Genomic DNA, 26,535 nt, shown 5'->3' on the forward strand with positions numbered 1-26,535 from the left:
AAAAAAAAAAAAAAAAAGAAGTCTTCTCTTACACTGTTTATTTATTGACAAACCTCCTGCAAGGGCAATTTGGCAGTTGCCATCAAGATTAAGGAGCCCTGGTAGTACAGTGGTTAAGAGCTGGGCTGCTAACCAAGAGGGCAGTTCAAATCCACCAGTCGCTCCTTGGAAACCCTACGGGGACAGTTCTACCCTGTTCTATAGGGTCGCTATGAGTCAGAATTGTTTTAACTTTTTGGTTATCAAGATTAAAAATGAATTTTGACCTAGCAATTGAAATTCTAGGGCTCTTTCCTAAAGAAATAACCATATAATTAATAATAAAAGTTAAGCTTTATAAAGAGTTTAGGATTACAAAGTGATTTATACATGCTCACTGTATTTGTGTTGTCTTAAGTCATGGTATTTACTTAATACTCAGAACAATTCAAAGGAAGTAGGTACTATTATTGTCCCTCTGGTAGGCAGAACATAGCATCCCCTCCAAGATGTCAATGTCCTTACCCTCAAACTTTTGACTATGTTACCTCACACAGCAAAAGGGACTTTACAGACATGATCAAATACAGGCTCTTGAGATGGGAAGATTATCCTTGAGTTATCTGGAGAGGTGGTTCAAAGTAATCACAAAACCCATTGGCAATGAGCTAATTCTGACTCATAGTGACCTATAGGACACAGTAGAACTGCCCCATAAAGTTTCCAAGTAGCAGCTGGTGGATTCGAACTACCAATCTTTTGGTTAGCAGCCTATCTCTTAACCACTGAGCCATGAGGGCTCAGAATAAATAATTACAAAGGTCCTTTTAAGGGAAAGAATGAGGCAAGAAAGTCGGAAAAAGAGATGTGATGACAAAAGCAGAGGTCAGTGATGCAGGATCATAAACCAATAAATCTGAGCAGCCTGGAGAAGCTAAAAAATGCAAGAAAACAAATTCCCCCCCAGAGTCTTCAGAAGGAATGCAGCCGTGTTGACTCATGTGGACCTCTCACCTCCAGAACTGTAAGATAATAAATTGTGCTGTTTTAAGCCACTTTGTGGTCATTTGTTACAGGAGCAATAGGAAATTACTACAATCTTCACTTATAAATGAGGAAACTGAGGCACAGAAAAATGAATAACTACCCAAGATCACAGAGGTAGTAAATAGTAGAGTTGGAATTTGAACCCAGAGTCGTGCTCTTCACCTCTATAATACATGACCTCACAAATACATATACAAAGATGTACGCTGAAATATCTTTTAAAAAAGTCTGAACAACAACAAAAACAAAACAATTAACCAACCTTCATTAAGGGAATGGATAAAAGATAAAATCACAGTACAAAATATGAAATATTACACAAGACTTTAAAAACAGTACGACATGAAAAGAAATTCACCAAAGGTGAAAAAAGCTTCAGAATTACGTATTTTTTAAAATGTGCATGTGAACACGTATGCATACAAAGAAACAAGATTGGGACAAAGGACCACAAACAGTTAAAAATGATTTGTGGGGAGGGCAATGAAGCACTGTGACATGGGGAACTTCCACATGGCATTGAATGTTTTTATTTGTTATCCAAATGTTTTATGACAAAAATATTACGGTATAGTTTAAAACGAGGCATTTGGAACACAAGGTAACATTCATGAAGTTCCCACATCCTTGGATTAAAAAAAAAGAAAGAAAGAACTATTAAACAAAGTTTAAAAGCTCTGCCCTATAGTGACACCAAATGGTGGCAGATCAAAATACATTACCACAAACAGGACTATTGTTCAATTCATTCTTCCTGGAAATGTTTTGATTCCTTTAAGGAACAGACAGCTTAACAGAATTAATAATATGGATACAAATACTACAAAAACTAGAATTTTTAATCAAAGAAAATCTGGTACACCAAGTTTCAAATGCAAATGTTTAGGCTTCTTTCCAAACTGCATCTAATCTTCTAATCCCATTGAATATTTACATGTCTTATTCCTCACACAGTTAAAACATGCCACTACGAGCAGAGATTGTACTTAATGGTTTATTGATCAAAGAAATACTGCGAATATGAGAAATGCCGTTGTACAACTAAAGCCAGGGTCTATGTTTCTGGAACACACCTTTTGTGAGTAAACTAGACCTTGAGGCGATGGATGAGGGGGTACTGGAGCTGGAGAAGGGAACCAAGAAGTCCAACAACAGAGACAGAGACAGATTCAGTGAGTGGCTATTTCTAGGTAGGAAGTGTATGTTCATTTCTTGGCGTTACTGGTAGAAAATGAAGGCGAATAAAGAAGGAGGCTACTGCCTTCCAAATATAAACCAACTTCTCAACAAGAAAGTTTGTTCCGGACAGTCCTGAGAAAAAATATTTTGGACTAAGCACATCAGTCAGTATTCAGTTTCCTCTGCTCAGAACCTTAAACCAACAAATAAAAGGGCATGAATATTGTCTCATTCAATACCAGCTACACAATCAGCTACCTCCCAGAGCACTTCTATAAAATACCATTTGACCAGAACCCTTATTCTCTTAGCATTAAATGACAACTTATTAGTTTTCTTTTTGGCATGTTATTATTTTTCATTTACCAAAATCCCCTACAAAACAAGCCAGTAATATCATTAAGCTAGAAGGCCCTGAATCCATACCACTGGATTTCAGTTCTAAAATTTGTCAGTCCATCCACTATCACCACTCTACTTATGGGTGAGGTCAACTCTAGAACACATTTAGAGCTGCCCTCCTCAAATTGGCCAGTGTCCAGTCATGGGACTACAAGGATAGTCAGTTCAGGAAGGTATGTTAAGATTCTGAATTGCCAGAAATGATGGGTGAAAGGACTCAACGCTTAGTCACATAAAACCACTCCTGTCTTCTACACACATATTTAAAACATTTAATTAGAAAGAGAGGTATTATCAACATTAAAGAATTTTATTTCTCAATTCAAAGGAAAAATCAATAAAATGGGTATAAAATTCTGTATTACAGGAAACTTTGAGAGAATATAGACATGTCAAATGGTTCAGTGTTAGAAGAATACTTGAAGGATGTACCAGTTATGGATAGTGAAATCGTATCTCTGAATACTAATACTCTACAGGACGTAGAGCCCTCCGAAGTTATACTTAAATAGCCCATAATAAAGGTAAAATATATCTCTAATTTTTATGTTTCTAGTATGTTAGAATTTTTTTTTTTTTTTTTAGTATGTTAGAATTAGTTTAATTGACATTGGTTACTAACATTTTGAATTTGTTGCTTATGTACATTGCCTTTTGATCAAAGAGAAAATAATATAAAGGGACATCCATGTCCTGAAAAAAAAAAACCAAACCCATTGCCATGGAGTTGACACTGACTCACAGCAAACATTCAGGACAGAGTAAAACTGCCCCATAGGGTTTCCAAGAAGCTGCTAGTGGATTCGAACCGCTGACCTTTTTGGTTAGCATCCTGAGCCCTTAACCACTACGCACCGAGGGCCCCAGAAGCTGCTTTTTTTTTTGGTTTGTTTGTTTGTTTCTTATATAATTGTTGTCTTTAATTAAACTTGATTATGTAATGCAAACGAATACAGTAAATTTGTATTTTTTTTATTATATAAACTATGATTTTGGGGAATTTGTAATTCACATAAGCAAATTACTGACTTTACACAATTGGATAAAATAAAACGTCAAAATGATTGGAAACTAACATAACTGTGAAATTGTAACTAACTTTTGTTAAACTGAAAATATTAGAAGTTACAATATCAGTCTATAGAACCTGAAGATGAAACAGAACAAAGAGTTAATCCACCTGTGGTGAAAAATAAAAAAAGACACGCTTAGGCTCTATCATGGAGTGTGAAAGCATAAGAGCTCCTCCAACCCTTGATTATTCCTTGCTCGTCACTGTGTGGTGATTTTTCTGGTAGAAATTATTAATACTTTAAAGCTCAGCTAAGGTAAAAAATAAATGCGTTTCGAGGGTAAGATAAAAGTAGAAATCTGCAGGTTAGCACAGTTCAAGTTAATTGACCATTTTTGATACAAACGTAGTTTGAAAATTTTGTTATGTTAAAAATGAAACTTAGTATTATGGGAATTTCATAGAAATATACATAAAAATTATAATGAATTGGCTAAACCACTAAGTTATTATACTATAGTGATCGGCCATCTAAGATACTTCACTGGTCCTACCCTGCTGGGAGCAAGGAAGAGTGAAGAAAACCAAAGATACAAGGGACGGATTAGTCCAAGGGACTAATAGGCCAAAACTACCACAGCCTCCACCAGACTGAGTCCAGAACAACTAGATGGTGCCCGGCTACCACCACCGATTGCTCTGACAGGGATCACAATAAAGGACAGAGCTGGAGAAAAATGTAGAACAAAATTCTAACTCACAAAAGAAGACCAGACTTACTGAGCTGACAGAGATTGGAGAAACTGAGAGTATGGCCACCAGACCCCCTTTTACCTCAGTACTGAAGTCACTTTTGAGGTTCATCTTTCAGCCAAAGGTTAGACAGGCCCATAAAACAAAACAAGACGAAATAGGCACCCCAGCTCAGGGGCAAGGACAAGAAAGTAGGAGGGGACAAGAAAGCTGGTAACAGAGAGCCCAAGGTCAAGAAGGGGAGAGCGTTGACATGTCGAGGGGTTGGCAACCAATGTCACAAAATGACATAAATTGTTTAATGAGAAACTAATTAGCTCTTTTTAAACCATCTAAAGTACAATATAAAATACCCCCCCAAAAATTATTGTATTATAGATACAATGGTGATTATTTGAAAATATATCACTCTTTAATAAATTAGCAAACTTAAAAATGAGCTTTTAATCTAAAAAGGAAAATGAAAATCTCAGGCATCCACATTGTTTCATACTCCTTATTCCAAGTTTGTTTGTTTGGTTTTCTGCCAATTCTCAAAGACTGTTTGGAATTTTAGGTTCCCTCTTTTTGGGGAAGAGCCAGAAATGGAAATGGTGAAAAGCTGAAACAAGAAAACCTAAAGTTGAGTTAACATTACTATTTGATGAAGAAAAATATTAAAAGTTGCCATTTTTCCTTAATTCTCTTTCTCCGCAAAAACAAACACATTTCAGTGTTAATACCACATAAACCAGAACTTAAAACAGTATGTTCAGGAATACTCATAACCAACAGATGACTAAGCCACTGTTCATACACTCCATAGTGGATATTTCACGATAACATTAGTCTTTGCAAATCACGCCCCGTGTTCACTCACATTTGACCTGGCATGAAATGTGCAGGTTCCAGTCAAGCCTGAGTTGACATATCCTGAAATGAGGGTGATGCACTTCTGTCTTAAAGTCAAAACAGTAACCTCTAGCAGTGGTATCTGGAACTATATCTGTTTTAACTTTCTGACCTCTTTAAGAGTTCACTGCTTGTAAATCACAGCTGTTGGTGATAACTCCAGATTTTCAAAGACGAGCATAACCTGGCTATTTTAAATAAACCTAAAATAACATATCTGCAAATCTGAGCTCAGTCTTCTGAGAATAATTTTAAATCATTAAAGTTGCGTGTGAAATAGACATTTTAATACAGGCTTGCTTCAGTTTCTGATTTAATGTGTTTGGAAAATACATCAAAACTGGAATTCTATCTACTATCTTACTGGTTATGATTTTAATACAAGAGTCAAAAAGAATGGGCAAAAAACCACGACACTAATTAGTCTGTGCTTATAAATGTATTTCAACTTCTCCCTTATTCCCTGGCCTCATATGGAAGACATGGCAGGCAGAACATCAAAAAAGGATTAACAGAAAGACAAAGTGACAAGTAATAGGAAAAAGGCAAAGGAGGAAATTTAGGAAAAAGAAGGGGGAAAAAAGATAGGAAGAAAGAGTACATGGAGAAATGAGTAAAAAAGTAAAATAAAAATTTTCTGTTTTTTAAAAGACAATGAGTTAAAGGTTTATAATAAAAGTTATAAGACTGTGAATAAGGAAAAGTCCGCTTTTGTTGTGTGAGTTCAATTTGGGGTATTTTGAGCTTTTATTAGGAGATAGGGTAGCAGCCCTGGTGGTGCAGTGGTTAAACCACTTGGCTACTAACCAAAATGTCGGTGGTTCAAACTCACCAGATACTGTGGGAAAGAAACACGTAGCACATCCTTACAATTGTTGCTATGCCACTGTGTATCATTACAGCCACTGTGTCAATCCATCTCGTCGTTGGTTTTCTTCTCCTCCACTGACCCTCTACTTTACCAAGCAAGGTGTCCTTCTCCAGGGACTGGTCCCCCTAATAACATGTCCAAAGTACGTAACACAAAGACATGCCATCCTTACTTCTAAGGAACATTCTGGTAGTCCTTCTTTCAAGACATATTTGTTCCTTCTTCTGGGAGTACATGGTTATTCTATATTCTTAACAAACACCATAATTCAAAGGCATCAATTCTTCTTTGGTCTTCCTTATGTACCGTCCAGGTTTTGCATGAATATGAGGCCACTGAAAATACCATGGCTTCGGTCAGGCGTACCTTAGGCCTCAAAATGACAACTCTGCTTTTTAGTACTTGAAAGAGGTCTTTTACAACAGATCTGTCCAACAAAATTCGTCCTTTGATTTCTTGACTGCTGCTTTCATAGGCATTGACTGTGGGTCCAAATAAAATGAAATCCTTGACAACTTTAATCTTTTCTCTGTTTACCATGATGTTGCTTATTGGTCCAGTTGTGATGATTTTGTTTTCTTGATGTTGAAGTATAATCAATACTGAAGGCTAGTCTCTGATTTTCATCACTAAGACCTTCAAGTCCTGTTCACTTTCAGCAAGCAAGGTTGTACCATGTGCATATCACAGATTGTTAGTCTTCCTCCAATCCTGATGAGATGTTTATTTGCTTCTGAGATCATTTGCTCAGCATACACATTGAGTAAGTGTGGTGAAAGAATACAATCCAGACACACATCTTTCTTGATTTTAAACCACACAGGTTTAAACCCTTGTTCATTTTGAATGAATGCCTCTTGGTCTATGTACAGGTTCCACATGAGCACGATTAACTGTTCTGGAATTCCCATTCTTTGCAAAGTTATCCATAAAGTGTTATGATCCACACAGTAGCATGACTTTGCATAGTCAATAAAACACAGGTAAACATTTTTATGGTATTGTTTGCTTTCAGCCAGGATCCAACTGATATCAGCAATGACGTCCCTCGTTCCATGTCCTCTTCTGAACCTGGCTTAAATTTCTGGGGGTTCCCTGTCAATGTACTGCTGCAACCACTTTTGAATGCTCTTCAGCAAAATTTTAATTGCGTGTGATATTAATGATATTCTTTGATCATTTCCGCTTTCTTATGGATCACTTTTCCATGGAATGAGCACAAATATGTATCTCTTCCACTTGGTTGGCCAGGTAGCTGTGTCCCAAATTTCTTGGCAGGGACGAGTGAGTGATTCTAGCGTTGAAAACATGTCAGTTGGTATTCCGTCAAACCCTGGAGCCTTGTTTTTCACCAAGGCCTTCAGTGCAGCCTGGACTTCTTCCTTCAGTACCACCGGCCCTTGATCATATGTCACGTCCTGAAATGGCTGAATATCAGTCAATTCTTTTTGGTACAGTGACTCTGTGTATTTTTTCCATCTTCTTTTGATGCTTCCTTTGTCGTTCAATATTTTGCCCAAAGAATCCTTTAATATTGAAGGTGAGGCTTGAATTTATTCAGTTCTATCAGCTGGAGAAGTGCCAAACACGTTCTTCCCTTTTGGTTGTCCAACCCCAGGTCTATACACATTTTATTGTAATACTTTTGTCTTCATGAGCATTTCTTTGAAATCTTCTGTTCAGCTCTTTTACTTCATTATTCCTTCTGTTCACTTTAGCTATTCAAGATCAAGTTTTTCAGAGTCTCTTCTCACATCCATTTTGGTCTTTCCTTTCTTTCATGTCTTTTTAATGACCTTTTGTTTTCTTCATGTATGATGTCCTTGATGTCATCTCACAACTCATCTGGTCTTTGGTCATTAATGTTCAATGTGTCAAATCTATTCTTGAGATAATCTCTAAATTCAGGTAGGTTATACTAAAGGTTGTACTTTGGCTGTCTTGGACTTGTTCAAATTTTCATCAGCTTCAACATGAATTTGCATATGAACACTTGCTGGTCTGTTCTGCAGTCAGCCCCTGGCCTTGTTCAGACTGAGGATATTGGGTTTGTTCATTCATTGTCTCTTTCTACAGATATAGTCATTTTGATTCCTTTTTATTCCATCTGACAGTCTCCATATATATATAGTCATCATTTACATTGTTGAAAAAAGGTATTCTCAATGAATATGTCTTTGGTCTTTCAAAATTCTATCATGCGATCCCCAGCGTCATTTCTATCACCAAGGCTATATTTTCTAACTACTTGTCATGGATTGAATTACGTCCCCCCCAAAAATGTGTGCATCAACTTGGTTAGGCCATGATTCCCAGTATTGTGTGGTTGTACTCCATTTTGTGATTGTAAGTTTATGTTAAGAGGAATAGGGTGCCAGAGGCAGAGCCAAGATGGCGGGATAGACAGACGCTTCCAACGAGCCCTCTTTAGAACAAAGATCTGAAAAAACAAGTGAAACGAGTATATTTATGACAAGCTAAGAAACTTGAGCATCAAAGGCAAGCTTAGAAAATGAACTGAGGTGCAGGGGGAGGATGAGATGGTTCAGAAGCAGAGAGGAATTACCGGACTTGAATCACAGGAAGCCCTTAGGCACCATTCCCTGAGCAGTGGCAGGCTGGTACTAGCTGGTTTCCTCAGGGAGAAGAACGGCACTCTCGGAACCAAAGAAGAACGGCCCTCTCAGCAAAAGCTAAGTACTTGCAAATATTTTACCACAACCCCACCCCCTGCCCCGCCCAAGCTAGTTTCAGCAGCTGAATTCCCTAGGCCTGAGATAGGCACTGTTGAGAGCCTAGAGCCATCCTCCTGGCCTTGGAAAAGGAAAAAAAAATTGCAATTGGGGGAAAAGATAACTTGTCAGCTCCACTGGCCAGGGGAGCTCAGGACAGAAGCAGCTCCTGTCCAGGCATAAACAGTCCATGGACCTTAAGTACCTTTCCCCTCTGCATGGACATGTGTGGGCCTATTACAGGAGAATGGGCCCTTGTTGGCAGAATCCAAACGTTTCAGCTATGAGGCGGAGAAGTGAGTGTTTGATGGTTGACATTGCTTTGCCTATTAAACAGGGTCCTCACCCACATCAGGGGCCTAAGGACTGGTAGCTCCACTCAGGTCACCCAGCCACCTGTGACACGGGTTCAAAGATAACTGGTACCTACCAGTCCTTACAAACAAAAACACCGGGAGCCCATGGTCTGTCTGCAGAGCCCAGCCACCTGAACACTCTAGGGATCAGGGACACGCTTTCCTCAGAGACGCGTGGGAGATGATTCTCAGCCCCCTGCCTTGTTCAGAGTGTGACACCCTGCTGCAACCAAATACCAGTACCCACACCAATCACCCCTGCCCGTCTAAGACTGTAGGACAGCCTGTACCACACACACAATGATCAGCTACCTGGACACCTGAGCTGAATTCATACAAGAAAAGTGAAAGGACTCCTAGACTGATATACCTGATAACAGCTTTAGCCATCTGGGGACAGGATGTCAGAGCTCCAAAGGCAAAAATAATCAAGCTAGCGCACTTAAGCAACCCATTTGGGCATATCAAAACAAAACAAAGCAAGAAGCTAGGACACAGTAAGAAAACATAAAATAAGCTAATACAATAACTTATGGATGGCTCAGAGACAACAGTCAATATCACATCACATAAAGAAACAGACCATGATCACCTCAACAAGCTCTCAAAACAAAGAATCAAGGGATCTTCTACATGAAAGTACCATCCTGGAATTACCAGAGGAAGACTACAAAAGATTAATATACAGAACGCTTCAAGACATCAGGAAGGAAATGAGGCAATACACAGAACAAGCCAAAGAACACCTGCATAAAGCAATTGAAGAAATTGAAAAGATTATTCAGGAACATAATGAAAAATTTAATACTCTGGAAAAATCCATAGACCGACAGCAACCAGGAATTCAGAACATTAAAAATAAAATTAGAGAAATAGACAACTCAATAGAAAGTCAGAGAAGCAGAATTGAGCAAATGGAAGGCAGAATTTCTTAACTTGAAGATAAATCACCTGGCACTAATATATTTGAAGAAAAATCAGATAAAAGAATTTTAAAAAATGAAGAGACCTTAAGAATCATGTGGGACTCTATCAAGAGAAATAGCCTACGAGTGGTTGCAGTACCACAACAGAGAGGGAAAATAGAAAATAAAGAGAGAATTGTTGAAAATTTGTGGGCAGAAAACTTCTCTGATATCATTAAAGATGAGAGGATATCTATCCAAGATGCACATCAAACCCCACAAAAAGTAGATGTTAACAGAAAGACACCAAGACATATTATAACCAAACTTGCCAAAACCAAAGATAAAGAGACAATTTTAAGAGCAGCTAGGGATAAATGAAAAGTCACCTACAAAGGAGAGCCAATAAGAATAAACTTGGACTACTCACCAGAAACCATGCAGGCAAGAAGGCAATGGGATGATGGTTACAAGAGTGGGGAAGGACGGAGAGGGGGAGAGGGGTATCCACTAATTAGATGTTGTTGTTGTTGTTAGGTGCCGTCGAGTCGGTTCCGACTCATAGCGACCCTATGCATAACAGAACGAAACACTGCCCGGTCCTGCACCATCCTTAAACAATCGTTGTTATGCTTGAGCTCATGGTTATAGCCACTGTGTCAATCCACCTTGTTAAGGGTCTTTCTCTTTTCCGCTGACCCTGCACTCTGCCAAGAATGATGTCCTCCTCCAGGGACTGATCCCTCCTGACAAAATGTCCAAAGTATGTAAGACACAGTCTCGCCATCCTTGCCTCTAAGGAGCATTCTGGCCGTACTTCTTCCAAGACAGATTTGTTCATTCTTTTGGCAGTCCATGGTATATTCAATATTCTTCACCAAAACCACAATTCAAAGGCATCAACTCTTCTTCAGTCTTCCTTATTCATTGGTCAGCTTTCACATGCATATAATGTGATTGAAAATACCATTGCTTGGGTCAGGCACACCTTAGTCTTCAGGGTGACATCTTTGCTCTTCAACACTATAAAGAGGTCCTTTGCAGCAGATCTACCCAATGCAATGTGTCTTTTGATTTCTTGACTGCTGCTTCCATGGCTGTTGATTGTGGATCCAAGTCAAATGAAATCCTTGACTTCAATCTTTTCTCCGTTTATCATGATGTTGCTCATAGGTCCAGTTGTGAGGATTTTGTTTTCTTTATGCTGAGGTGCAGTCTGTACTGAAGGCTGTGGTCTTTGATCTTCATCAGTAAGTGCTTCAAGTCCTCTTCACTTTCAGCAAGGAAGGTTGTGTCATCTACATAACGCAGGTTGTTAATGAGTCTTCCTCCAATCCTGATGCCCCGTTCTTTTTCATATAGTCCAGCTTCTCATATTATTTGTTCAGCATACAGATTAAATAGGTATAGTGAAAGAATACAACCCTGACACACACCTTTCCTGACTTAAACCGCTCAGTACCCCCTTGTTCTATCCGAACAACTGCCTCTTGATCTCTGTAAAGATTCCTCATGAGCATAATTAAGTATTCTGGAATTCCCATTCTTCGTAGTGTTATCCATAGTTTGTTATGATCCACACAGCTGAATGCCTTTGCATAGTCAATAAAACACAGGTAAACATCCTTTTGGTATTTTCTGCTTTCAGCCAGGATCCATCTGACATCAGCAATGATATCCCTGATTCCATGTCCTCTTCTGAAACCAGCCTGAATTTCTGGCAATTCCCTGCCAATATACTGCTGCAGCCGTTTTTGAATGATCTTCAGCAAAATTTTGTTTCCGTGTGATATTAATGATATTGTTCTATAATTTCCACATTTGGTTGGATCACCTTTCTTGGGAATAGGCATAAATATGGATCTCTTCCAGTCAGTTGGCCAGGAAGCTGTCTTTCATATTTCTTGGCATAGATGAGTGAGCACCTCCACCACTGCATCTGTTTGTTGAAACATCTCAATTGATAGTCCATCAATTCCTGGAGACTTGTTTTTCGCCAATGCCTTCAGAGGAGCCTGGACTTCTTCCTTCAGTACCATCGGTTCCTGATCATATGCCACCTCTTGAAATGGTTGAATATTGACTAATTCTTTTTGGTATAATGACTCTGTGTATTCCTTTCATTTTCTTTTGATGCTTCCTGTGTCGTTTAATATTTTCCCCATGGAATCCTTCATTATTGCAACTCGAGGCTTGAATTTTTTCTTCAGTTCTTTCAGTTTGAGAAATGCCAAGCATATTCTACCCTTTTGCTTTTCCATCTCCAGCTCTTTGCACATGTCATTATAATACTTTACTTTGTCTTCTAGAGAGGCCCTTTGAAATCTTCTGTTCAGCTCTTTTACTTCATCAGTTCTCCCTTTTGCTTTAGCTGCTCGACGCTTGAGAGCAAGTTTCAGAGTCTCCTCTGACATCCATCTTTGTCTTTTCTTTCTTTCCTGTCTTTTCAGTGACCTCTTGCTTTCTTCATGGATGATGTCCTTGATGTCATTCCACAACTCATCTGGTCTTCGGTCACTAGTGTTCAATGCATCAAATCTGTTCTTCAGATGGTCTCCAAATTCAGGTGGGATATACTCAAGGTCATATTGTGGCTCTCGTGGACTTGTTCTGATTTTCTTCCGTTTCAGCTTGAACTTGCATATGAGCAATTGATGATCTGTTCCACAGTCAGCCCCTGGCCTTGTTCTGACTGATGATACTGAGCTTTTCCATAGTCTCTTTCCACAGATGTAGTCAATTTGATTTCTGTGTGTTCCATCTGGTGAGGTCCATGTGTATAGTCGCCGTTTATGTTCGTGAAAGAAGGTATTTGCAATGAAGAAGTCACTGGTTTTGCAAAATTCTGTCATTTGATCTCCAGCATTGTTTCTATCACCAAGGCCATATTTTCCAACTACTGATCCTTCTTTGTTTCCAACTTTTGCATTCCAACCACCAGTAATTATCAATGCATCTTGATTGCATGTTCGATCAATTTCAGACTGTAGCAGCTGATAAAAATCTTCTATTTCTTCATCTTTGGCCCTAGTGGTTGGTGCATAAATTTGAATAATACTCGTATTAATTGGTCTTCCTTGTAGGCATATGGATACTACCCTATTTCTGACAGCGTTGTACTTCAGGATAGATCTTGAAATGTTCTTTTTGACGATGAATGCAACACCATTCCCCTTCGAGTTGTCATTCCCAGCATAGTAGACTATATGATTGTCCGATTCAAAATGGCCAATACCAGTCCCTTTCAGCTCACTAATGCCTAGGATATCGATGTTTATGCATTCCACAACTCGTCTGGTCTTCGGTCACTACTGTTCAATGCGTAGTAGGTAAGAACTACTTTAGGTGACGGGAAAGACAACACACAATACAGGTGAGGCCAGCCTAACTGGACTAAACCAAAAGCAAAGAAGTTTCCAGAATAAACTGAATGCTTCAGAGGCCAGTGTAGCATAGGTGGGGGTTTGGGGACCATGGTTTCAGGGGACATCTAAGTCAATTGGTATAATAAAATCTGTTAAGAAAACATTCTATATCCCACTTTAGAAAGTGGTGTCTGGGGTCTTAAATGCTAACAAGCAGCCATCTAAGATGCATCAATTGGTCTCAACCTGCCTGGATCAAAGGAGAATGAAGAACACCAAGGACACAAGGTAATTACTATCCCAAGAGACAGAAAGGGCTACATGAACCAGAGACTACATCACCCTGAGACTAGAAGGGCTAGATGGTGCCTGGCTACAACCGATGACTGCCCTGACAGGGAACACAACAGACAGCCCCTGAGACAGCAGGAGAGCAGTTGGATTCAGACCCCAAATTCTCATAAAAAGACCAGACTTAATGGTCTGACTGAAACTAGAAGGACGCCGGTGGTCATGGCCCCCAGACCTTCTGTTGGCCCAGGACAGGAACCATTCCCAAAGCCAACTCTTCAGACAGAGATTGGACTGGACAATGGGTTGGAGAGGGATGCTGGTGAGGAGTGAGCTTTCTGTTTTAGGTGGACACTTGAGACTATGTTGGCATCTCCTCCCTGGAAGGGAGATGAGAGGGTAGAGGGGGTTAGAAGCTGACGAAAAGGACAGGAAAAGAGAGAGCAGAGGGAGGGAGCGGGGTGTCTCATTAAGGTGGGGAGAGCAATTAGGAGTATGTAGCAAGGTGTATACAAATTTTTGTGTGAGATCCTGACTTGATTTGTAAACTTTCACTTAAAGCACAATAAAAATTAAAAAAAAAAAAAGAGGAACAGGGTGGGATTATAGCACCACCCTTACTTAGGTCACCTCTTTGATCCAATGTAAAGGGAGTTTCCCTGGGGTGTGGCCTGCACTGCCTTTTATCTCTCAAGGGATAAAAGGAAAAAGAAGCAAGCAGAGAGTTGGGGACCTCATACCACCAAGAAAGCAGCATCAGGAGCAAAGTGCATCCTTTGAACCCGGGGTCCCTGTGCCTGAGAAGCTCCTCGACCAGGTGAAGACTGAGGACAAGGACCATCCTCCAGAGCCAACAAAGACAGAAAGCCTTCCCCTGGGGCTGACACCCTGAATTTGGACTTGTAACCTGCTAGACTGTGAGAGAATAATTTCTCTTTTTTGAAGCCATTCACTTGTGATATTTCTGTTATAGCAGTACTAGATGACTAAGACACTACTCATCCTTCTACTTTGGTCTTTTTGAATCTGAAACTTATATGGTCTACTATGCTGAGAATGACAAATTGAAGAGGAATGGCAACACATTCACTGTCAAAAAGAGCATTTCAAGATCTATCCTGAAGTACAACACTGTTAGTGATAGGATAATATCTGTACACCTACAAGGAAGATCAGTTAATTACAACTACTATTCAAATTTATGCACCAACCTCTAATGCCAAAGATGAAGAAATAAAAATTTTGTCAACTTCTACAAGTCTGAAATTGATCAAACATGCAATCAAGATGCATTGAGAATTACTCTATGTAGTAGGCTTCTGTTATTCATTTTTGGTGATGGGAAAGGTAGCACCAAATGTGGATGAAAAGTGAATTATGTTGCTAAGAAGTACACAAGAGACAGGGGCATTTTTGATAAAAGATATAACATTTATAATGTTATAACAACACTAACAACTAAAAAAATATGTGTGTGGTACAGTAGGAGTATAGTATGTAGTGTACGTACATATGTGTGCACATACAGATGTGTCTGTATGTATGTGTATATGCATGTACACTCATATATAAAATTATCCACATGGCACAGTTATGGATACTCCTTAGACATAAACAAACACGTCACAAGATTTGTTTTCTAAGCTTGAAGGCTTAGTACCATAGTTTTGTGGCACAACTCAGTCAATTGACATGATATAGTTCATGAAGTTCATGTTCTGTATCCTAGTTCAGTCAGTAGTGTCTGGGGTCTCAAAAGCTCGCGAGCAGCCACCTAAGATACAACTATTGGTCTCTACTCATCCAGAGCATAAAAGAAAGACATAAACCAAAGACTCAGAGATGAAGCTTGTCTAAAGGATAACAGTCTACAGGAACCACGGCCTCATCTACTCTGAGACCAGAACCAGATGGTGCCAGGCTACCACTAACTACCATACTGATCAGGGCCACAATAGATGGGTCCTGATAGAATGGGGGGAAAAAAAAAAAAAAAACATGGACCAGAACTCAAATTCTTAAAAAAAAAAAAAAAAGCCCACTTTTTGGACTGGTTAAAACTAGAGAATTCCCTGAGACTATCAACTTAAGATACTCTTTAAATCTTGAACAGAAATTATCCCCTGAGGTCACCTTTTAGCTATTAACAGATTGGCTCATAAAATAAATAACAACACCTGTGAGTACTGTGCACTTTTAAAAAGTCATCTATATGAGACCAAAGAGTCAACAATTACTCTAAAGCAAAGACAAAAGGGTAAGGAAATAGGGAAGATATTCTACTGGAAATGGAACATCTAGAATGGAATAAATGAGAATGTTAACACATTGTGAAAAATGTAACCAATGTCAAAGAACAATTATGGAGCAATTATTAAATGAGAACCGAATTTGCTATGTAAACTTCCACCAAAAACTCAATAAAACACGATGTAAAAAAATGAATTAAAGCTTTATAATAAAAATTATAAGACTGTGAATAAGGAAAAGTCAGCTTTTTGTGTATGTGTTCAATCTGGGGTCTTTGGAGCCTTTTTGCGGGGAGGGGTCTGGGCAGGGCAGGTTTATGCAGAGACAGGAAGGGATTTCACAACAAATGCCGACAACATGCCAAACATGGGCGGGTACACACGGACTTTTAGTTTTAGTTAGCCAATCTGAATTTGCAAAATTACATCAAACACAACTCCATCCTGTCCCTGGAAGTTGAGAATAATATAACTGAAGACAAAGAAAAAAAGAATAAATCATCTTATAAAAAAAATAATAAAGTACTATTTTAAAGCATCACCATGATGAATGAGTGTAACCAACCTAAAAATGATAATTTAAAGGTAGGAGAAAAGAACAGAGGAAAGAAAGTCTGATTAAAATCTTAATTTTAAGTTGCAACCCAGCTAATATATAACCTTGGCAAGTTTTTTCACCTTTCTAGACCCCAGCTTCTATAAAACAGAGGGCTGGCACAAAACAATTATCAAAGTTCCTCCAAGATTTTTTTAAAATATATTCATTTTTCACTCTTATTGCCAAGAAAGAGACTACATTTCTAATTTTAGAGTTTAAACCATGAGACGAACTGAAGTGATTATAATGAAAACCTGAGGCTATGCTTGCAATATATAGGAATAAATCATAAATATACTCTGTATTAATAAGGAGTGCAACTTTCATTTTATATACCCATACCCCATTGCCATCAAGTCGATTCTGACTCATAGCGACCCTAAAGGTCAGAGTAGAACTGCCCCATATGGTTTCTAAGGAGCGCCTGGTGGATTCGAACTGCTGACCTTTTGGTTAGCAGCCATAGCTCGTAACCGCTACACCATCACGGTTTCCTTCATTTTACATAACTGACATTAAATAGAGAACATAAACAATGATGTATATACTTTTCTAAACCCCTCAGATTTTGAAGGCCAGAGCTTCAGTATGTGTTTTAAGTTAATTTCTCAAGTATATCCCTAGGTTAAAAAAAACAAGATGGGCATTCAATGAATGTGAGTAACAATGATGTGAAAAAGTTTGACACTGTCTTTGTCTTGTTTTGTATACTAGTCCCCTCAAAAAAGAGTTAGCACTGAGAAACAGTACTCACCACGACAGCAAACTGCTCAGGTTCACATAAGTTGTTATAGTCACTCCTGAACTGAGATAACGAATTCAGTTGCTCTTGATCAGGAAGATGCTTTATTAAGTTCTAAAAATTAAAACCAAAAGAAAAAAAATCTTCATTAAATGCAATTCTCAACTTTCAGGGGGAAAAAAAATGTATATATATATATATACATACACAAATAAACTGTAGGATGGAATCTAGTGAAGAAGCTAATCTGCAGTCTTGTTTCTTGGTAACCTCCTTTATATTAAACCTTAAGCCACATTCCCTGTAACCTTAATTTACACTTCCTCTTCTCTATCAGTGTCATTACATATCCAAATCAAGCACTACTGAATGTTTATTTGATCACCTATATAATTGAGAAAAAAGAATTCAATCTAAATACCAAAGGAACGGTTTCCTTACCTGGCTAACAGTATTCCATTACATTTCAGCTTTAAGGAATTACATGTCAGAAATTTTAGGCAAAGCCAAACATACTTTAACAGTTCACTCAGAGGAATAAAAGAAATCATCACATTGCTACTAAAAGGAGAGCTAAAGGATAGAACAGAAATATAGGGGATTTTAATGACAGTGCTTGCAAGATATGATCAATAGGATTATGATTTTAATAATAAAAATTGAAGACATCTCTAAAACAAAGTAACTTTTCTAATGTAAAAGAAAATTCAAAAAGGCATCGAAGATACAGGATAATATACCTTGTAGATGAAATACATATAAAGAGATCCTTTAGGTACTTAACTGCCCATCGCTGTAACAGCTCTTGGCCTATTATCATCTGCAGTCCAGAAACCACAGGCTCAATTGGCTGCTTTGGCTCCTTTGTCCATGCCCAGCCCTCCAGGCTTAGACAAGAGAACAGCTCCCATTGGAGAAAGGCCAAGGAAATGCACATAATCGTGCTTCCCTGTTACTGCTTAAATGATTAAACAAATCTTTGGACAAGGTCTATGTAGACCCTCTCTGTCAAAATGTAGTCAACTACAGTAGTATTATAACCAGTTAGTATATTGATAATAAAACCAATTAAAAAGAGTGGTTGGTGCTCACAATTTCAAATTGCAGGGTTGGTGCTCACAATTCCAAATTACAGCATCAGTAAATTTTGTACAAGTCAAAGTCAAATTCAAATTAGAATTAAGCCTACATCATGCTATACACATTTATGGGGGAAAAAAATCCCCCAAAGGTGGTATTAGTTAAGAGTAGTGTTAGAGAATATTACACATCAAAGTAGTTAGATCAAAGAACAAGTTATAGACTCACTGTGTACCTTTGGACAAAAACTTGGTTAACTGGTCAAAAACAAAAAGTGGCAATTTAATGTCATCCTTAGAAAAATTATCTATTACTAATACTATTAAACTGAATTAAAACAATAAAGGTATACGATTTTCCAATACAAACAGAAATATCTCTTTCTCAGTGGAACTGCCTGAGACCAAATGACCAGGTTATTTACATTTTCTTTTAACCATTAAAAAAAAAAAAAAAAAAAAAATTTTTTTTTTTTTTTTTTTTAGTTGATAGCTGGGTTGAGTTATTTATTACATCAGGACTCTGAGTTTTTTTAGCCTGATAATCCTTCTTTTTTTTTTTTTTTAAGATTGCCATCAAATCTCCTCGGATATTTTTACTTAAGATGTAGTTAGATTTTAATCTTTCATCAAAAGTTTATTAATTTTTCGCTTCATTATTTTTGCTTCCTAGTGTACTAAAACTACTGCGATTTTTAGGAATACAGGCTCAACCTCCCTTCATCTCTCTCCTTACTGAATATCCCATACCCATCACAAATCCCAAGGTCCTTTCAAATGAAACGTCACAATTGTCAACACACACCCAGCTTGTCCTTCACAGTTCACACAATTATTATTGTATGAACAATTATCTTTCATTACATTGCTCACACAATCGCCTGCTCTTTTCTACATCCACACCTTACCCATCTTTCAAGTGCCCCTGCCTCTACACATACACACACTATCCAGTTCTAAGTCAATTTTAATATAGCTATATCTATCTTGAATTATAATTGCACACGTAACTGTCATCTTCTTTGTCAAACTGTAAATTCCCAGAAGGCAAAGTCTGTGTCTCAGTGAGCCTAATACAATGCCCTGCATAAAATGGTAGGTACATTAAAATATTTGCTAAGTGAATTAACTAATAGAAGACTGATGGGACAAACATGGGGAAATGGGTAAAGAATGATGTAAAAAAATGGCATCAAAAATAACCTACTACAGACTTTCTGTTCTATATCAAAAAAATAAGTAGAAAACTAAAATGATGACAATGAGCAAATTCCACCAAAATGATGATTATTACAAAATAATGCTGTTTTCATGCTCTGTTCAAAATGGGCAGCTCTTCACTTTAAAATGAGGAACACATTTTTTAAATTAAAAATGAGACTTCAAATGGCATGAAATTCCTACTTTTAAAAGAATATATGCAATGACCGCTCTGTCAGGGAACACAACAGGGTACCTGACTAAGCGGGAGAAAAGTGTGGTGTAGAACTCAAATTCACATAAAAAGACCAGACTAAATGGCCTGAGACTGGAGGAACCCTTGAAGACATGGCCCCGGATGTTCTGTTAAACCAGAAATAAAACCATTCCCAAAGCCAACTCTTCAGGCAAAGATTAGATTGGACTATAAAATATAATACTTGTAAAGAGTGTGCTTCTTAGTTTAAGCAGATACACGAGACCAAATGGGTGGTTCCTGTCTGGAGGCAGGATGAGGAGGCAGAAAGGGACAGGAACTGGCTGGATGGACAGGAGTATGCCGTCACATTATAGGTATTGCCACATAACAATATGTGTATAAAATTTTGTATGAGAAATTAACTTGAGCTGTAAGTTTTCACTGAAAGCACGATATAAAAAAAAAAAAAAGCAGTACTAGTTTAAAAAAAAAAAAAAAAAAGAATATATGGAGGCGAATATGCCCAAAATAAATTTTTAAATTTTTAAGACTGGTTTATATTTGATAAGTGTGATATATAGAATAATGCCCCCACCTCTCATGATGTCCATGTCCTAATCCCCAAAACCTGTAAATATATTAGCTTACATGGCAAAGGGAACTGAAGTTACAGATGGAATTAAGGTTGTTAACCAGCTGACCTTAAAATAGGGAGACTATTCTGGGTTATCTGAGTGGGTTCAATGTAATCATAAGAGTCCTTCAAAGTGGAAGACAGAGACAGATGAATTAGAAGGAGATGTGCTATGGAAGAACGCTCAGAGACATGCAATGTTGCTGACTTTGAAGATGAAAGAAGGGCCCACAAGTCAAAGAATATGGCCTCTAGAAGCTAAAAAGGGTAATGAAACAAATTCTCCCCTAGAGCCCACAGAAAGGAAGGCAACCCTGTCAAAATGTTGATTTTAGCCCAGTAAGACCCATGTTAGACTACTGATCTATAGAAATGTAAGATAATAAATTTGTGTTGTTTTAAAAAGTGTAAGGTAATTTGTTACAGCAGCAACAGAAAACTAATACATGAGAAATGATATGTAGCTGAATGTTCTTTGGACATGAATTTAAAAATGCAAAACATCTTTTTTTCCATCTCTATACAACAAAAAGCATTTGATCATCCAAAACATTCATGTAATCAAGTTAAAGCTACTCTGTAAATATTTATTTACCAAATGCATTGTTAAAAAATACAACCATGTATTTAATAGAAAGACTTTCTTTAAAGAACATGGAATCTAAGAAAGAAGCCACATACAAAATCACTCAAAAGAAAGGCAAAAAATCTAGAAAAAATGTTTAAAGAAGGGTTGTTGAATTATGTTGTTTATGAGTCTCAGAGACTCACAGCACAAATCACTTACGAAGTTATATCACCACCACATTTAGAAGACAAGACAGAGAGGCAAAACCAAAAATAAACTTCTAAGAACACCATTTATTAATGACAGAATAAAACGTCTAGAATAACTTTAACTGTATTTTTGATACTAATAAATAACCAGTGGTTTCCTGTTATTGCTAAAAACAAATCCTATTTTTCTTTTACTCATTATAAAAATAAAAGATAGTAAATGGAAAATACTCTCTCACTGTGTAATTTGTGTTTTGGATCACTTTTAAATTCTATCAATGAGCCCTGATGGTCCAGTGGTTAGAGCACTCGGCTGCTAACTGAAAGGTGGACGGTTTGAAACAATGTGGCACTCTGCTTCTGTAAAGATTTACGGCCTTGGAAACCCTATGGAGCAGTTCTACTCTGTGCCATAGTGTCGCTATGTGTCAGAATTGACTCAGGGGCAGTGGAGTTAAATTCTATCAAGATACATATTATTGATTCATGACATGGAATTCAGAAAAGCACCACAGTAAACATTAAAAAAAAAAAAAGAAAAACTTCTACGCTTCTGAGTAAATTCAGAACACTATCAAACAATCTCTAGTATTCACAGGAGCAGGATGAAGGAAGGGTTGTTGGTAAAGGCAACATAAAATAAAAACACCCTCAAACTTCTACAGCAAATATTAATACAAACATTTGTAGTAAGACAAAAATCTGAGAAAAAGCCATTTTAAAGAACTGTAGAAACAAATTTAAATTAACATATTAGTTGTTTTAACTGTAAAAAACAGAAACATGGATATAAAATTAATCAATTGCCATTCAAAAAAATGAGTCACTTACATATAATTGAAATATAATCATTTTGATAGCACTATATGTAGTTTGCAGTTAAGTGAGGATGCAGAGTTTTATCTCCCGGCAATGCAGAAGTGATGCTGAAACTAATTATGTAGCAATGATTTCCAGTTGAATGATTTGGGTTAAGAATTTTGCTTCACTTACAGATTTCTATTTAATGAGAAGCTTGTAGTGAAATAGTGGAGGTTCAGCTCTCTGCCTGTTTGTTTACCTGAATCATAGACTCTGCCAACTGTGTTTCATTGACTTCCAATATCATCATTTTGATTTCCTCATATGGCACCCGAAAAGAGCTCAGGAAGATTGCTAAGCGGGGAGAAAAGGTTTATAATGAATTAGGTAAGAAAAGAATTTGAGATGTACTTCTATTTATAAAACCAAAAAATTACATAAAACAAGATCTTAAACATTTAATATTAACTACTATGGGCTAAACTTTCATTAGCACATTTTATTCTCTTCTCGTGTTGTAGCTCCAGGGTTTAACAACAGTCCTGTATGATTATGCTGGTCACGAGGTTGATGTTTAATGCTTACTTATTAGCCTACCATGGTAATGATGCCAATTTCCATGTGATAAAAACCTGAAATATGTTTGGTACATTATGAAAATATCACATTGTAATGAAAAAAATCATGACACCTCAGTATATACATGCAGTATTTATCTAAATATGTATGTCATTAGCTTATATAAAATATTCCAGTCCTACTAAATAGTTCAGAAATATTGCACTTAGAAGACTGCTAAGCAGTGCATTAACACTTGTACAAGCTATAGTAGCTCTTCACCATTCAGAAACATTGCAAATACTATGCTAAAGAAATAGTCTTTGCACGTAACTAAAGCTTAACTATCCAATTTTAGAAAACAAATCTCCATGAAAACATGTCCCAATGGATTAGATAGCATAATATGTTATAAACGAGAATTCCAAACACTATTTAAATTTTTCTTAATACCTCTGATATCCTGTGATATAACTTAATGGTCTACTCAAAAAGCTATTGAGTTATATAAGAATATTTTCACAGCATTAAATATAATGCTTTTGCTGCTTCCCCCTTATCGTACTATTCTCATGTCTCTTCTCTCCAGTGACAGATGTCGCTTCTTGAATACACTCAACACTTGCTACATATAACTCATTTATTTTATATACAAAACTTCTATGTCATTTGGTCTGTAGGTATTTCCATATAGATACACTATTTTTCATAACACTCAGAAAACATCATCTGCTTCTCTTGGGTTAAAGCTGTATTATACATTCTTGAGGATGCCACGTATTTACCTACAGATAAATAAGTCTGTGTTCATATCACCAGCTTCAATCACACATTTCTGAACCCAAGTCATAAACATGGAATAATGCTAGAAAATAGGAATGTATCTAATCTTTAAAATCCATCATCCCTGAGTTTAACAGACCACATGGTGATAAAAAGAAGTTGGAAGAAAGGATCTAAATGACATGGTAATAGAGATTAATACAATTAAAATGTATAAGCCCACAGTAGAAAATAAAAAGCATGCAAATTTAATTACTATATAATCTCAAAGGAATAATCAACAAATAAATTATGAAGAAGGAATAAAATCTAAATCACATCACGTAGAAAACTGCAGATCACTAAAGATTAAATGGAAGTGTTAACAACAAAAACAAATACTAAAAGAAATTTAATATGACAAATTAGCTCATCTCTGGTTAGAGAAGAACTTCTCAAGAATAAAAGTCAATGAGAAATATGTGAAAAGACTGATATCTGAAAACATAAAAGGAAAATGCTAATCTCAAAGCACGTAAAACAATTAAAAAAACAAACAAGCTAGAGGGAAAACCTGCCTCAAAATCACAGAGTGTTATTTTTCCTTCAAAGCATCCAAAAATAAATAGATTACCATGAGCTCCAAATAGAAAAATGGGCAAGATACATGTAAAAACAATTAAAATAATAAGAAATAAAAATGGCACAAAAAATAATAATAGCAAGTAATATGTTAAATCTTGCTAGCAAGCAGATTGAGAAACTTAATCAAGGCATTTCTGGTATACAAATTTACATTAATCAGAAGCCTTGAAAATATTGATACCCTTTGAAATACAAAACACTCTGCTCAAGAAATCTAGTCTACAGATACAACAAGAGAGATAGAGAAGCTTATACCTACTAAAGTATCCTTTCTAGTACTACTTAAAATGACATAAAATGGTAAAGAACATAAATATATAGGTACAGTATTGACTAGAAAAGTATTCATCAAATAATGTTAAATAGAAAAAATCAAAAGGATAGAATACTTTGGGGGCATAATATAATAAATGGAAGAGAAAAATGATAGCTTTGCATTTCAGGCGGTATGGTAGAATAGAGATTTAGAGGCCACTGTTTTTTTTTTTTTTTTGTAGAGTTAGTAACTGGCCTAAATTCAATATTGTTCTGTTTCAGGGAATAGGGAGGCCTGAGGAGAGGGAGACAGGCATGGGGATGGCCAATTGGCGGAACAGTCAAAACACACATAATATTTATCGGTTGAGTTTGCCATCTTATATGGGTGCAGTTTGTGGCACCCCAACACAATTACAACAGTAACATCAAAGATCATATTGTATGAGACCCTTATGATAAAAACTCATAAAAAGGTTTACACACACACATAAAAAGATCCCTGATCGCAGACAACCATAACAGATATAATAATAATGAAAATTTTGAAATACTGCAAGAATTAACAAAATGTGACACAGAGACATGAAATGATCACGTGCTGTTGGCAAAAATGGCAAAGATAGACATGGTTGATGGAAGGATTGCCACGAACCTTCGATTTGCAAACAACGCAATATCTACAAAGTGCAATAAAATAAAGCGCAATAAAACAAGTTATGCCTCTGTGTGTGTCTGTATATATACATATATAAAATACAAATTATATATATACATATGTATATATATGTTGTCGTTAGCTGCCATCAAGTTAGCCCCCAACTGATGGCAACCTCATGCACAATAGAATCAGACTGTTGTGATCCACAAGGCTTTCACTGGCTGATTTTTCCTGAGAAGATCACCAGGCCTTTCTTCCTAGTCTGTCTTAGTCTGGAGGTTTCACTAAAACCTGGTCACTGCCATTGCAACATACAAGTCTCCACTGACAGGTGGCTGCCCTTGAGGTGCATTAGGTGAGAACTGAGCCTGGGTCTCTGCATGGAAGGTGAGAATTCTACCACTGAGCTACCACCGCACCCCCTATTTTATACATAAATGGGGGTACAGTGGTGGTTCATAAAAAAATATATATATATGTATTATTGTGCTGTCCAGTTGATTTTTGACTCATAGCAATGCCATATGACAGAGTAAAACTGTCCCATAAAGTTCTCTAGGCTATAATCTTTTCTAATAACAATTGCCAGGTTTTTCTCCCCTGGAGCTGATAGGTGGGTTCAAACCATCAACCTTTTGGTTAGTAGCTGAGCACTTAACCATTGCATCACCAGGTCCCTTATATATATGTATACATATGTATTTTACTACTGAAATCAAAAACTCAACAGATGGACTAGACATTAGCTAAAGAGAAAATTGGTGACGTGAAAGACACAATCAAAGAAGTTATCCAAAATACACTGCAAAGAGAAAAAGAGATGAAAAACATTAGTTTAAGAAACATGGGAGATGAGTAAAAATATCTTTAAATGTTTAACTGGAATTCCAAAAGAAAATCGCAAAGAGAACAGGAAAGAAACAAATTTGAAGAGATAATGCCCGAGAATATCCCAGAATTATGGAAAGACACAAATCATCGGATCAAGGAGGCTCAACAAATCCCGAAAATAATAAATAAAAACAAAGCCACACTAGATCACATGTAAAACACCAAGCATTGGTGAGGCTGTGGAATGGAAATACTCAAGCACTGGTGGTAGAAGTGTAAGTTGGTACAAATAAAAAACAGATACATACTAAGATCAGGGATTCTCAAACTCCTTCTGTAAAGAGTCACATAGTAAATATTTTAGGGTTTGTGAACCATGCTCTCTCTGTCACAAATTTTCAACTCTGCTATTATAACACAAAAGCAGGCATAGATCATATAAAAACAAATGCCCCTCACTGGGTTCCAATAAAACTTTGTTTATAAAAGAAGTCAATGGACCAGATTAGGTTTGAGGGCCATGGTTTCTAAAATTCTGCCTTATTACCAACAAATATCAGAAACAACTCAAATGCCAGCCAACTATTGAATGCATAAATAGCTTGTGATAGCCAAAGAATGGAATACTGTCCAGGAATGAAAAATAATATCCTATAGCTTGATGCATTAAAATGACATGATTTTATTTATATAAAATTCAAAACCAGTCAAAAGTAAACAATTTATTGTTTAGAGACATGTATATGTTGGTAAACTTTAAA

At 37.0% G+C, this 26,535-nt stretch overlaps 1 protein-coding gene across 2 annotated transcripts in view; it reads right to left on the minus strand.

Moving 5' to 3' along the window:
* DIAPH3 (diaphanous related formin 3) overlaps positions 1–26,535 on the minus strand; it is a 581,238-nt gene that overhangs the window by 269,153 nt on the left and 285,550 nt on the right. For both annotated transcript variants that reach the window (XM_049853087.1, XM_049853086.1), the window contains 2 exons: positions 22,322–22,416; positions 17,385–17,486 (listed from right to left, as the gene is read on the minus strand). In XM_049853087.1, coding sequence (XP_049709044.1) covers positions 17,385–17,486; positions 22,322–22,416 — 197 coding nt within the window. The remainder of the gene's footprint in view (positions 1–17,384; positions 17,487–22,321; positions 22,417–26,535) is intronic.

The sequence above is a fragment of the Elephas maximus genome, chromosome 14 (assembly GCF_024166365.1).
Source record: "Elephas maximus indicus isolate mEleMax1 chromosome 14, mEleMax1 primary haplotype, whole genome shotgun sequence".
Lineage (NCBI taxonomy): Eukaryota > Metazoa > Chordata > Mammalia > Proboscidea > Elephantidae > Elephas > Elephas maximus.